Raw genomic sequence first — 13078 nt, 5'->3', positions numbered from 1 at the left:
ACCAATCAAATGCTGTGACATCTTTAAGCCCCTCCTCCTTGGCAGAGATAAACCCAACAGAAGAGTTCTGACCAAGGGCATCGCTGGCATTGGAAAAACCTTCTCTGTGCGTAAGTTCACTCTGGACTGGGCAAGGGGTTTGGAAAATCAAGATGTCATTCTCCTCGTTCCCTTCTCATTTCGGGAGCTGAACCTGGTCAAAGATGAGCAGCACAGTCTTCTCTCACTGATTCAACGTTTCCACCCTGAATTAAAGAAGGTCACAGCAGAGCAGCTCGCTGTCTGGAAGGTTGGCTTCATCTTTGATGGTCTGGATGAAAGCAGGTTTCCGCTGAAATTCGAAAACATTGACATTGATTCTGATGTCTTCAACAACAATGACATCGTTTTTGATGCCACAGTGACATCATCAGTGGACTTGCTGTTGACAAACCTCATCAAGGGGAATCTGCTCCCCTCAGCTCTCCTCTGGATAACTACCAGACCTGCAGCAGCCAATCAGATCCCTTCTGCATATGTTGACTTGGTGACAGAAGTACGAGGCTTCACAGACCCCCAGAAGGAGGAGTTTTTCAGGAAGAGATTCAGTGATGAGAAGCTGGCCAACAACATCATCTCACACATGAAGACATCAAAGAGCCTCCACATCATGTGTCACATTCCAGTCTTCTGTTGGATCACTGCTACCGTTCTGGAGGACATGTTGAAGACAGACGAGACAGACAATCTGCCCAAGACCCAGACTGCGATGTACAGCCATTTCCTGTGGGTTCAGACCAAGAGGAAGTGGAAGAAGTACTATGAGAGTCATGATGTGAATCAACAGCAGCTCATGGAGGCTGACAGGGAGGTTCTTCTGAAGCTGGGAAGGCTGGCGTTTGAACATCTGGACAAAGGTAGCATGATGTTCTACCAAGAAGACCTGGAAGAGTGTGGTCTTGATGTGAAAGACGCCTCGCTGTACTCAGGAGTGTGCACAGAGATCTTCAAAGAAGAGACTGTTCAATCTGAGAGAAAGGTCTACAGCTTTGTTCATCTGAGCATCCAGGAGTTTCTGGCTGCAGTCTACCTGTTCCACTGTTACACACAGAGGAATGTGAAGGTACTGAAGACATTCCTGGGAGGTGATGATGACGATGAAGATAATGATGGTGAAGAAGAAGAAGAAGAAGTAGAAGAAGAAGTAGAAGAAGAAGAAGAAGAAGAAGAAGAAGAAATAATGTCCCTGGATGAAGAAGAAGAAGAAGAAGAAGAAGCAGAAGAAGCAGAAGAAGAAATAATGTCCCTGGATGAAGAAGAAGAAGAAGAAGAAGAAGAAGAAGAAGAAATATTGTCCCTGGATGAAGAAGAAGAAGAAACAATGTCCCTGGATGACTTCCTGAAGAGAGCCTTTGAAATATCCACAGAGAGTAAGAATGGCCACCTGGACCTCTTTGTCCGCTTCCTTCATGGCCTCTCACTGGAGTCCAACCAGAGTCTTTTAGGAGGCCTATTGTGTCAGACAAAGAACAGTCCAAAGAGCATCCAGAGAGCCATCAACAACCTGAAAAAGATGAATGATCAAAGGTTCTCTCCTGAGAGATGTATCAACATCCTCCACTGTTTGATGGAGATGAACGACCACTCACTGCATCAGGAGATCCAACAGTACCTGGAGTCAGGGGACAGATCAAAGACAGAACTGACTCACTCCCAGTGTTCAGCTCTAGCCCACCTGCTGCTGACGTCAGAGGAGGTTCTGGATGAGTTGGACCTGCACAAATACAGAACAACAAACAACTGGGGGAAATCCAGACTGGTCCCAGCTGTGAGGAACACCAGAAAGGCTCGGTTAGTAGTCATGTTTATAGAAAACCTATTAGAAGAGAATCAATCTACCATCACACATAACACTATAAGTAGCAATGATGGTGGATGTACAATATCCAATAATAATCAGGTCTCAAATAGTGACTGGTGGTATAGTGTCTATGTGCAAATAAAGCATATTCCTGTTAACTATTTCACTGCCTTTGACGAGCGCTCGTCACGTGTCGCTCACTCGTCAAATCCTGATTTGAGCCATGGAACAGCTGATGTCTGCGGGCTGTGTGTTGCCATGACACACAAACACACACACACACACACACACATACACACACACACACACACACACACACACACACGCGCGCGCGCGCGCACACACACACACACACACACACACACACACACACACACACACACACACACACACACACACACACACACACACACACAAGCGGAAGGTTTCCTTTTCATATTTGAGGCCCTGGATCTACTTTTCTCTGTTATGTGTTGATTTTAGGTGAAAGCAAGCCACATTCCACTGGCTCTATCACTTTTCTTTTGACACTAAAAGACCTGCAGGCGTCTTTTTAAAAAACTGAGCGGATGGAAATAATGGAGGGATGTTATTCTATAAAATCTCAAAGGTTGGTGTTTTACTGGCGTTGAACAGACAAGATGATTAGCTAAGCTTTGGCAGTAAAAGAGAAAGATTAATACATTAATCAGAACATCATTATAAAGTCATTGTACATGTTCAGTGCAGTGCACGTCTTTTAACCATGCCTGCAGTCTGCACTAGGGCTGCACGGTTAATCGTTTTCAAACCGAAATCGCGATGTGAAATCTCGCGATTAGCGAATCGCAAAGGCCGCGGTTTTAACGATTTTCTGCGAAGTTGACTTCCCAAGCATTATGCAGACGTTTTAATTTTAGAAATTCGTTCATAATTGACTAACCAATGATCAAATCATGCTTCCTAAATACCCACGCATCGCCGCACCGCGGATTAGCCAACATTACGGGTTGCTCCAATCTCCTCAGAGCAGGAGAGGAGCCAAGCATGACACTGTCTGTCTAACAGCACGTAACAGTGTATTTCCCCTCCAACGGAGTACTCCATGGCTACAGGTAGTGAATAATCATAATCGTAATCATTATGAATATAAGATCCTTAAATCCTTGTGCATAGATTAAATGCTCCCGATTGTTGTAAGCTGAAAGTGAAAGTAATTTCTGTGGCTGCCCCTCCTCCTCCAGTGAAACTTATGGTGTGTGTCTTAGGGTGCATTTTTTTGCCTTGATAAAACTTAAGCAAGGCAGCGACATACGGTACTTTCTTCCTTGACAATAATGAGAGGCAGACAAAACCATTACTGACATTTTGCTGAATATAAAAATGTTTTATATTGCTAATAAGCAAAGTAAAAGGGAATCTTTTGGAAATATAATTGAACTGAATCAAACCATTTGCCAATTTGCCTAGTTAGTGATAATCAATTCATTTTTAAATGTAAACACACAATAAATATTCAAGGAAGCTTAAATTATGTTCTTTGGTTAAATAATTTCCTTGACAATGAGAGGCATTATTACTGAGATTTTTCTGAATATAAAAACCTTTTATATTGCTAAAGCAAAATAAAAGGTAATCTTTTGGAAATATAACTGAACTGAATCAAACCATTTACATGATTGCCAATTAGCCTAGTTAATAATAATCAATTTATTTTTTAAATGTAATACACAAAAAATATTCAACGGAAGCTTGACCTAAGGTAGTGAAATGATTTTCCTATGGTTAAAATTATTTATTATATCATCCTTTTAACAAAAAAAAACTATCACTTATCCTACCTTGAAATAAATATATAAATACAGGGGTTAAGGTTCTCCGTCCTGGGGATGGATTTCCGTCCTGAGGAGTCCCTAGGGGGCATTTATGAGATCGAGGCAGATTTGCCAAAAAAGAGAAAACAAAAAATGGGGGTGGGGGGGGGGGGGGGGGGTGTAGCCATGGCCATGATGTTAATAACATGACCGAAATCGTCAAAATGCAGCATAATACTTGCTAGTCAAGTCAAAATAAATTTCCATCTTAGGATTTTTTTTTTGCTTTAGCCCCTGTAAATATCGCGAATAAAATCGCAATCGCAATATTAGTCAGAAAAATCGCAATTAGGTTTTTTCCCAAAATCGTGCAGCCCTAGTCTGCAGAACACCCACACGCACACACGCATGTGCGTGTCTTTAAAAAGTACACGCTCACTTGTGCGGAGCAATTAATATGGATTAAAGACGTCAATCAAAGACCTGTGTGTGTGTGTGTGTGTGTGTGTGTGTGTGTGTGTGTGTGTGTGTGTGTGTGTGTGTGTGCGTGCGTGCGTGCACAGAGCCCTCTAGGCTCTGACATCAGTGGCATGAAGTAGGGGCTATCTGGCTACTTCTATTTCCACTACAATTTCAAAATAAACGTGTTGAATGATCGATAGTATACAGTAAGAAAGGCTCTTGTTTTGAAATACGCTTCTGCGCACCGTTTAGAGAGGAAATGGCTTTCAATGGACGCCCCATTTGATGGTCGTCCGTCTCTCTCTCCCTGTGCGTCATGATGGTGCGTTGTGGTGAAAACAACGCAGGCATAAGGAATATACAAAAAAAATACACCAAGAGAAGACAATGTAGGCTATAAAGGCATTACACCAGGTCCTCATCCTCTTGGGTCACGGGCTAAAAAGTTTGGGAACCATGCTTGCTGTAGACAGCGGTGTAAAGCAGTGGTTCTCAGTGGTTCCCTTTTCAAGCTGTGACCCCCAAAATAATCATATTTTAACTGCGGAGCCCCCCCCCCCCACCCACCCTGACGAGCACTAAGAGTTGAGGAATTACATTTTGTATAACACGGTTCTATTGTGAAAATAACAGATCTACATGAGGCGTCGTGAGCATGTAGATCTGCTATTTTCACAATTCCTGCCACTGACAATTTGGCCAATGTTTAATTTGTCATTTTAGAGGTATTAAAAGGTCCTTAAATTGTCACTTTAGAAATTTGTAGATACACTTTATGTTGGTTTGTTTACTGTTGAGTGAGAAAACAACTTAATCATTAACTTAATCATCTGGGGACCCCCCAAAATTATTTGGAGACGGTTGAGAACCACTGGTGTAAAGTAACTAAGTAAATTTGAGGTATTTCTAGGCTAACTTGAGTATGTCCTATTTCCAATACATTTACTTCTACGCCACAGTGGAGTAAACCCTATTATATTAAGCGGTTCTGTCGCCGTGTAGAACCGATTTTCTTTATTTTTCTTTCTTTTTACTTTAAAAATCACACCCGTGTGAACTGAGCGGTGGTCGTGGAGGCTGTGCAACAGCACTACTGGGTGGGTGCAGCGGGGTTAGTGTGCTTTACAATGCTGTAGTTTCTTCACACACTCTAATTTATTTGACCCTAAAACATTCAGTTTGTTAATAATAATAATAGTACTTGACCACACATGCTGACCCACCCTTCCCCCCTGTGTGTGTGTGTGTGTGTTAGGGTTGTTCGATGTGGCCTAAAAATAAAATCTCGATTTATTTCTCAGAAAAGTCGATTTTCGATTCCGATTTCGATTTTTTTTTGGTAAAAGAATAATACATTGTTTCAACTATGTTGTTTTCATTTAAAAAATGCAAGGAAATGATTTTTTTTTTATTATTGTTTTATTTTCTAAATGTTTTATATAGCCAAATAGCAAAATCTAATGTGGTGAGCCCTGCCCAGTCTGACGTGCACTGCACGTGCATCAAATAAATTACACATCAGAGATAAAGTAGTATTAATTTGGTGTCGGACCTTGACGTCCTGCTTTAGGAGGACCGGCTGTGCACTTTTTGCCCCGTGCAAGGCTCCAATGAGTAAGAATTACCCTAATTAAAGTGAAAATCGATTTTACGATTTCTTATTTTTTAAATCGTCCAAAGGAAAAAAATCCTGATTTCGATTAAAAATCGATTAATCGGAAAACCCTAGTGTGTGTGTGTGTGTGTGTGTGTGTGTGTGTGTGTGTGTGTGTGTGTGTGTGTGTGTGTGTGTGTGTGTGTGTGTGTGTGTGTGTGTGTGTGTGAACAACAGCGCCCCTCCCAAAAATTTGAATTGAGTGAGTGAGTGACCCACCCCCCTTCCCCCCTGTGTGTGTGTGTGTGTGTGTGAGAGTGTGTGTGTGTGTGTGTGTGTGTGTGTGTGTGTGTGTGTGTGTGTGTGTGTGTGTGTGTGTGTCTCTGGCCTGGCCTGGCCTGAACAACAGCGCCCCTCCCTTAACATGTGTGGTCATAAAAGGTACTGTAGGCTACATACAGACACGCACACACACACACACACACACACACACACACACACGCACGCATACACACACGGCCACGTATAGGAGACGGTGTAACCACCGCTCAAAAATTCAAATTGTGTGTGCGCATGTGTCTGACTGTGTGTGAGTGCGTGTGTGTGTGTGTGTGTGTGTGTGTGTGTGTGTGTGTGTGTGTGTGTGTGTGTGCGAGACTGCGTGTTTGTGCGCGCATCAATTAACGAGTATACTCGTAAATGGCAGTAAGCGTTAAATTAATTATTTCCGTGGAATTTAAATCATTGTTTTATTTGATGACCTTCCTGTCCTGCCATTTGACCTTTTTGCCCTCAAAACATTGAACATCAAAGGTCAAGTGGTTGTGACTCGTGACCCTAGAATGACAAAACTCCTATGAACATAAAATAACCGTTTAAGACGCACACACAACAACCAGTTCAAATGTTCACATTTCGGCACCCCTGGTCTAAGTGGAAATGCTTTTGGCGCTGCGTTGAGTACACATATCCCTCACCATGTGATTCATATTTGAGGTTGATAGTCATTGATAGTTCATTATTTTGGGCATGTTTTTTTTTTCTTTGAACATGAACTTGATCTAATATGTGATTTTACGTATTGTTCATTTACAGACTTGTTGGCTGTAATCTCGAAAAGCCAGATTATGAAATTGTGGCTTCAGCTCTCAGCTCTAATCCTTCACATCTAAGAGAATTGGATCTCAGTTATAACGACGTGGAGGATTCATTCATGGAACTCATCTCTGCTGGATTAAAGAGTCCACATTGTGAACTGGAGATACTGAGGTCAGATTAATTAACCAACATTATTTAGATTACTTCTGTTTTATTATTTATTGTTTGATTATAATAAGAGGAGTGTGCATTAAGTTGACATCATGGTATCCCACACTGACTAGAATCATGATACGGTCAGAGTTTGTGTTGGTTAGTCCTCACTCTGGCATCACATCACAATGATACGGTACAGTAAATACAAATTATGTGATCCTTCATGGCTGCTAGGGAATTATCACGTCCAGTTACACAATCATTGAGGGTCAAACTGGTGTAAACACAGACTGGAAGGTTTGCTGGTTCCCCAGCCCACCAGCACCAGCAGTCTGTTGTCTGTTTCATTTAGTCAAGGTTGATATCATGGTAACCCACACTGACTAGAAATAAGAATATGCCCATACTGTATTATGGACTACGGAGATCACTCATATAATCAATATTAAGCCAATAACTTGGAATGCCCATATGTGGACATATTTTGTGAGTCTCATGTGGTCTATAACAGGGGTTCTCAAACGTTTTTGACGCAGGTCACCCCTGTAAATAACCTTTTCATCCACGGCACCCCTGAATTACACTGTTAATTTTTTAGAATCTTACATAAGCGATGCAAATGTGCACATCTTTCCACCTGAGATACGGTAGGCTACGTCACAGAGAAATATCTGTTTCCACCAGAACTGAGTGAAAATAACTTTATACTAACTTGACGTTTAACCACTTGAACCCCAGCATCCCTATTCTGGGGGGAAGGTTCACCAAAAAATAGCCGATCTACAAGCTCACAACGCGTCACAACGTGACACGTTGTGAGCTTGTAGATCGGCTATTTTTGGTGAAGAGTTGGCTGTAGATGGAAAAATAACTCATCTACAGTGCAAATCAGGTGTTCACATAGTGAAGTGATATTAATGTTGTGATATTGCTGAATTCCAAATATCATCAAATAATTCTGAGGCACCCCAGGGTGCCCCGTCACCCACTTGGAAAACCCCTGGTCTATAACATAAGACATCTATGATGTCAGACGTCATACAGTTAGCTTCCTGTTGGAAAATAACGATGATTTACTTCACATTATTCTTGCCTGACTGTTCTTTCATCTCTTTGGTCCCTCCTCCAAAACTCTGATAATCAATCCAGATATGTAATCTTTAATTACAGACTTGCTGGCTGTAACATCACACAGACAGGATTCGACATCCTGGTCTCAGCTCTCAGATCTAATCTTTCCCATTTGAGAGAACTGGACATCAGTTTCAACTGCCTGCAGGAATCACAACTGGACCAACTCTCTGCTCTACTGAAGAGTGAAGAGTGTAGACTGCAGATCCTGAGGTAAATAAATAGTGTGTTTTCTCTCTGTGTGGATCTCTACTTGAACATCAACAGCACTTTGTTAAATATGGATTTCTCTGCAGGCTGTCAGGCTGTGGGCTCACAGAGGAAGGCTGTTCTTCTCTGGCTTCAGCTCTGACCTTCAACCCCTCCCATCTGAAACAGCTGGACTTGAACTTCAGCCACTTAGGAGGCTCTGGTCTGAAGAAGCTCTCTGCTGCACTGGAGACTCTGAAGTGAGTAGACTTGGACTGTGTCCATGTTGGTTAGTGCAGTGTTTCCCTTACAATGTTGAACTGGCTGGCCAGGTGGGAGGGGCTTCTTTGTTTTTATTTATTTTATTTTATTTCAAAATGTATTTCAATTAAAAAATATGTTTAGAGTGCGTTTCAAGTTTTGTCCCTTGGCTCACTTTATCAAAGTCAGTATGGAACTCTGTAAATAAAAACTGCCCACCGTGTTCTAGGAGAACAGATCTTTTGTGTGAGCTGTAGGTCATTCCAAGAGGTTTGGACACTAAAACAAAACAAAACACTGTTTTTTACCAGTTCAGTCTTTACTCTGGGAAAATTAGAGCCAGACGGTCATTTGATCCTATATGAGCCATGTGTTCAAGAATATCTAGCTGTGTGTGTGTGTGTGTGTGTGTGTGTGTGTGTGTGTGTGTGTGTGTGTGTGTGTGTGTGTGTGTGTGTGTGTGTGTGTGTGTGTGTGTGTGTGTGTGTGTGGCCGTGCGTGCGTGGCCGTGCATGTGTGCGTTTCATACCAAAAGGAACAGACCATATCAGTTAGTGGAGACAGTGTGTTAGACAGTCAGACATTGATTCATTGTTGTTCTCTTTCCTACAGTGTGAATCATTCAGGAGAACACTGGATTAAACCTCAACTCCTTACAAGATGTGAGTGTCTGTCTGTCTGTCTGTCTGTCTGTCTGTATTTCCGTCACATTGACATTTTATACACTGTTTTATACTCTGTTGGCCCCTCCCTCCTTGTATTCAGAGGATATTATAAAAAACCTTCAGCAATGTTTAGTAACACAATTCAAAACATTGAAAGTCAACCCCCCTCCAGGGCAGTGGTTCCCAAACTGGGGTTCAGGACCCCGAGAGAGACCATTTAAAACACAGTTCAATCAGTGTGTGAAGTGGCAACAGGCTTAGCTCTTATTCAGCAGATAAAAAGTGTTGAGAAGTGTGGTGTTGCTGACCACATCCATAGAGGGGAGAGGGGGAACAGCCCAGGACCTCATGCTCCCCTCTACCCAGGTGAGGTGCACCCTAGTCCTGCTCCACTCCTCCACTCCATCCAGGAGGACCTCTGGAGGAACCAGAGGACCTCCAGGTGATCTGGACTCCTGAGGAGCAGTGTCTCCTAGGATTCAACAAACTAATAAAGATACTTTTTAATTTGACACGCTCCCACAAATATAGATTCTCACACAAAACAAGGCTTTGTGACGAGCAGGAAAAGTGGGCGTGGCTGTTCCCGCTGCCCTAGGGGAGTTTCAACCTTTTGAAATGTGTTACTAGACATCTTTACAAACACATTAGTGAGGAAATGTCTTGAGAAGGAATTTATTCCTTGTTTGGAAATGTTTCTGTCCTGACAACCAGTGGTGGACAAACTATCTACTAGAGTAAATACTCAAGTATAAAAAAGTACAAATTACAACTACATTACTTTTATTTTTTATCAATGCATTGTTGTATTGAAATTAAGAACATTTCCCCAAAAATAAAAGCATTACAACAGAACTGTCTAAATATAGTGAAAATAGCCGATCTACAACCTCACAATAATGTCTGTCTGTCGTGTTTGTTGCATTGCAACATGTTGTGAGCTTGAAGATCTGCTGTTTTAGAATTATGAATACAGTATAGGTTCACTAGGGTTCAAGTGGTTAATTAAACCTGCAATCAGGAACTGATTTTAATTAATAAAACATTATTTTAATGATATTTATTTTGTATGTTAAACACTTAAACCCACGTCACTGACTGGAGTTCCTCAGGGCTCTGAAAAATATCAGATCTACAAGCTCACAAGCACAAATGGTTCCTCAGAAGAACCTTCTTTGAACCATTAACCATTTAAACCCTGCGTCCCAATGTTGGACATGTCTTAATACGTGAACGTTCATCGTAAATAGCAGATCTACAAGCTTACAACACATCCTGCTACGACACGTTTTGAGCTTGTAGATCGGCTATTTTGGAGGGAGAAACTGAGCAGACCAAGTATAGAGCCCTGGGAGACACCAGTCGATGAAGGGTTAAAGTGGTTGATGGTTCTTTATAGCATTGGTTCTCAAAGTAGGGGGTTCCAGGGGGTCCCCAGCAAAATGTTTAATACAGCATTACACTCATTTGAACCACTTTATCCATGTTTTACACGTTGGCTATTTAACACATTTAGAGCTAGAAAACATCTGTGCTCCAAACGCGTCACTTCACGCCATGTTTGGAGCTTGTAGATCTGCTACTTTAGGTTCTTTTGTGTAATTCTGTAGTATGATCAAGTACAGTAGGGGGCGCTAACTTTGGTAAAATCACAAGAAGTTAGAATATGGAGAAAAGAGTTTTCTGACATTCCTTGTTGCTAAATATAAAGATCTAATCTAAAATGACACAGATGTTTTATAGCTCTAAATGTGTTAAATAGCCAACGTGTAAAATATGGATAAAGTGGTTCAAATGAGTGTGATGCTGTATTAACACATTACGTCTGCAGATCTACAAGATCACAGTGCATCACTTGGTGCCGTGCTGCGAGCTTGTAGACCTGCTATTTTTTTAAATTACTGTATGAAAAATATGAACATGTTTGGAAAGTGTGTGTGTGTGTGTGTGTGTGTGTGTGTGTGTGTGTGCGTGTGCGTGTGCGTGTGCGTGTGCGTGTGCGTGTGTGTGTGTGTGTGCGTGCGTGCGTGCGTGCGTGCGTGCGTGCGTGCACAACTCATCGTGATGCAACGCGTTGTGAGCTAATTTATTTTCAAATATTCACTAAATGGTTAAAGTGGTTACACTGATTTTGGTGCTATACACATTAATGTTGCTGGGGACCCTTGGGGGTCCCTGGACCCCACTTTGAGAACTATACTGTATTAATGATCTTTAAATCTGTACAATATTCACAATATTCATGTTTAAATGTGTTAGCCCCCCCCCCCCCATCGCTATGGAAACCAAACCATATTGATTCTGTAACACCCCCCCCCCCCAAAAAAAAAAGAAACAAACAAACAAACAAAACAAAAAACAAACAAACAAAACAAAACAAAAAACATCACAACTGACCTTAATAATTACATTGTTACTGTGTGTGTGTGTGTGTGTGCGTGCGTGTGACACTCAGTGAGGGATGTTTTTAATGTTTACCTTGTTGTTTTCTCATCAGATTCACATCGTCTCACACTGGACACAAACACAGCAAGCAGATTCCTCTCTCTGATGGAGAACAACCAGAAGGCGACTCGGGTGAAACAGCTTCATTCATATCCTGATCATCCAGACAGGTTTGATAGAAAGGCCCAGGTTCTGTGTACAGAGGGTCTGACTGGACGCTGTTACTGGGAGGTAGAGAGGAGTGGAGAGGTTCAGATAGGAGTGACCTACAGAGGAATCAGTAGGAAAGGAGAGGGTTATGACTGTAGGCTTGGATTCAATAAAATGTCCTGGATACTGGACTGTATAGATGGTAACCATGGTAACAGATACATTGTCTCACACAATAGTAAGAACACTTTCCTTCCTTTTCGTCCCTCTGACTCCAACAGAGTAGCAGTGTATCTGGACTGTCCTGGTGGGATTCTGTCCTTCTATCAAGTGTCCTCAAACACATTGACACACCTCTACACCGCCCAGACAACATTTACTGAACCTCTCTATGCTGTCTTTGGGTTTGACCCTGACTCCTCTGTGTCTCTGTGTGAGGACAGACTGACAGACAGGGTGTGAGGACAGACAGACAGGGTGTTGTTTCATAATGTAATAATTAGGATCAGGTGTAGTGGAGGGGGGGGGGGGGGGGGGGGGGGTGTTACATAATCAACATGGTTTGGTTTCCATAGCGATGGGGGGGGGGGGGGTGGCTTACTCATTTAAACATGGATATTGTACAGATGTATAGATCACCCCCCAGGGGTCCTTGAGGGTGTTCCAGGTGGTCCCCAGAAACATTCATGTAAATAGCATCAAAATCTGTGTAACCACTTTAAACATTTACTGTATGAACAGACTATTGGAAAACAGCAGATCTACAAGCTCACAACGTGCAACACTGTGGCACGTTGTGAGCTTGTACATCTGCTATTTTCAAACAAGGAATCTTGTAAAAATGTAGTCTCTGGCACAAACCTCTCAGATTGACATGAAAAGGTTTGTTCTCAACCTGTGGCTCTGGACCCCCAGATGACAGTGAAGTGACAATGAAAGCACTTCTAAAAGTAATGAAAACTATAAACTGGTCAAACATTGGACAAATTGTCAAATAACAAAAAGGGGCAAATATTATGAAAATAGCTGATCTACAAGCTCACAACGCCTCGTAACGTGGAACTGAGTCTAACCAAATGTAATGCCTCAACTCCTATAATTTACAGTTTGTCAGGGTGGGGGTCCCCAGTTCAAACCTGAATATATATGGTTATTTTGTGGGGTCCACAGTTCAAACCTAATTATTTGGGGGGGGGGGGGGGGTCCCCAGTTCAAATATTATTTTGGGGGTCGCGACCAGCAAGTGTGAGAACATCTAGTCTAGAACATTTAAACATGAATTTTGTAAAGTTGT

At 42.0% G+C, this 13078-nt stretch overlaps 1 protein-coding gene and 1 long non-coding RNA gene across 2 annotated transcripts in view; one reads left to right on the top strand and one right to left on the bottom strand.

Moving 5' to 3' along the window:
• LOC308308390 overlaps positions 1–13078 on the bottom strand; it is a 319469-nt gene that overhangs the window by 147898 nt on the left and 158493 nt on the right. The window lies entirely within an intron of this gene.
• On the top strand, positions 10–12258 carry LOC308308423 (protein NLRC3-like; the record flags this gene model as incomplete). Its single annotated transcript, XM_080753840.1, has 6 exons — positions 10–14; positions 46–1830; positions 6785–6958; positions 7072–7099; positions 9144–9186; positions 11687–12258. The coding sequence occupies 6 exons, from the start codon at positions 10–12 to the stop codon at positions 12244–12246; spliced, it is 2595 nt and encodes an 864-aa protein (XP_080609966.1). The 3' UTR covers positions 12247–12258.

This window comes from Nannobrachium achirus (genome assembly GCF_963921795.1).
Source record: "Nannobrachium achirus genome assembly, chromosome: 23".
NCBI lineage: Eukaryota > Metazoa > Chordata > Actinopteri > Myctophiformes > Myctophidae > Nannobrachium > Nannobrachium achirus.
The sequence above is the reverse complement of the archived record's forward strand: the minus strand, read 5'-3'. Positions and strand labels throughout refer to the sequence as shown.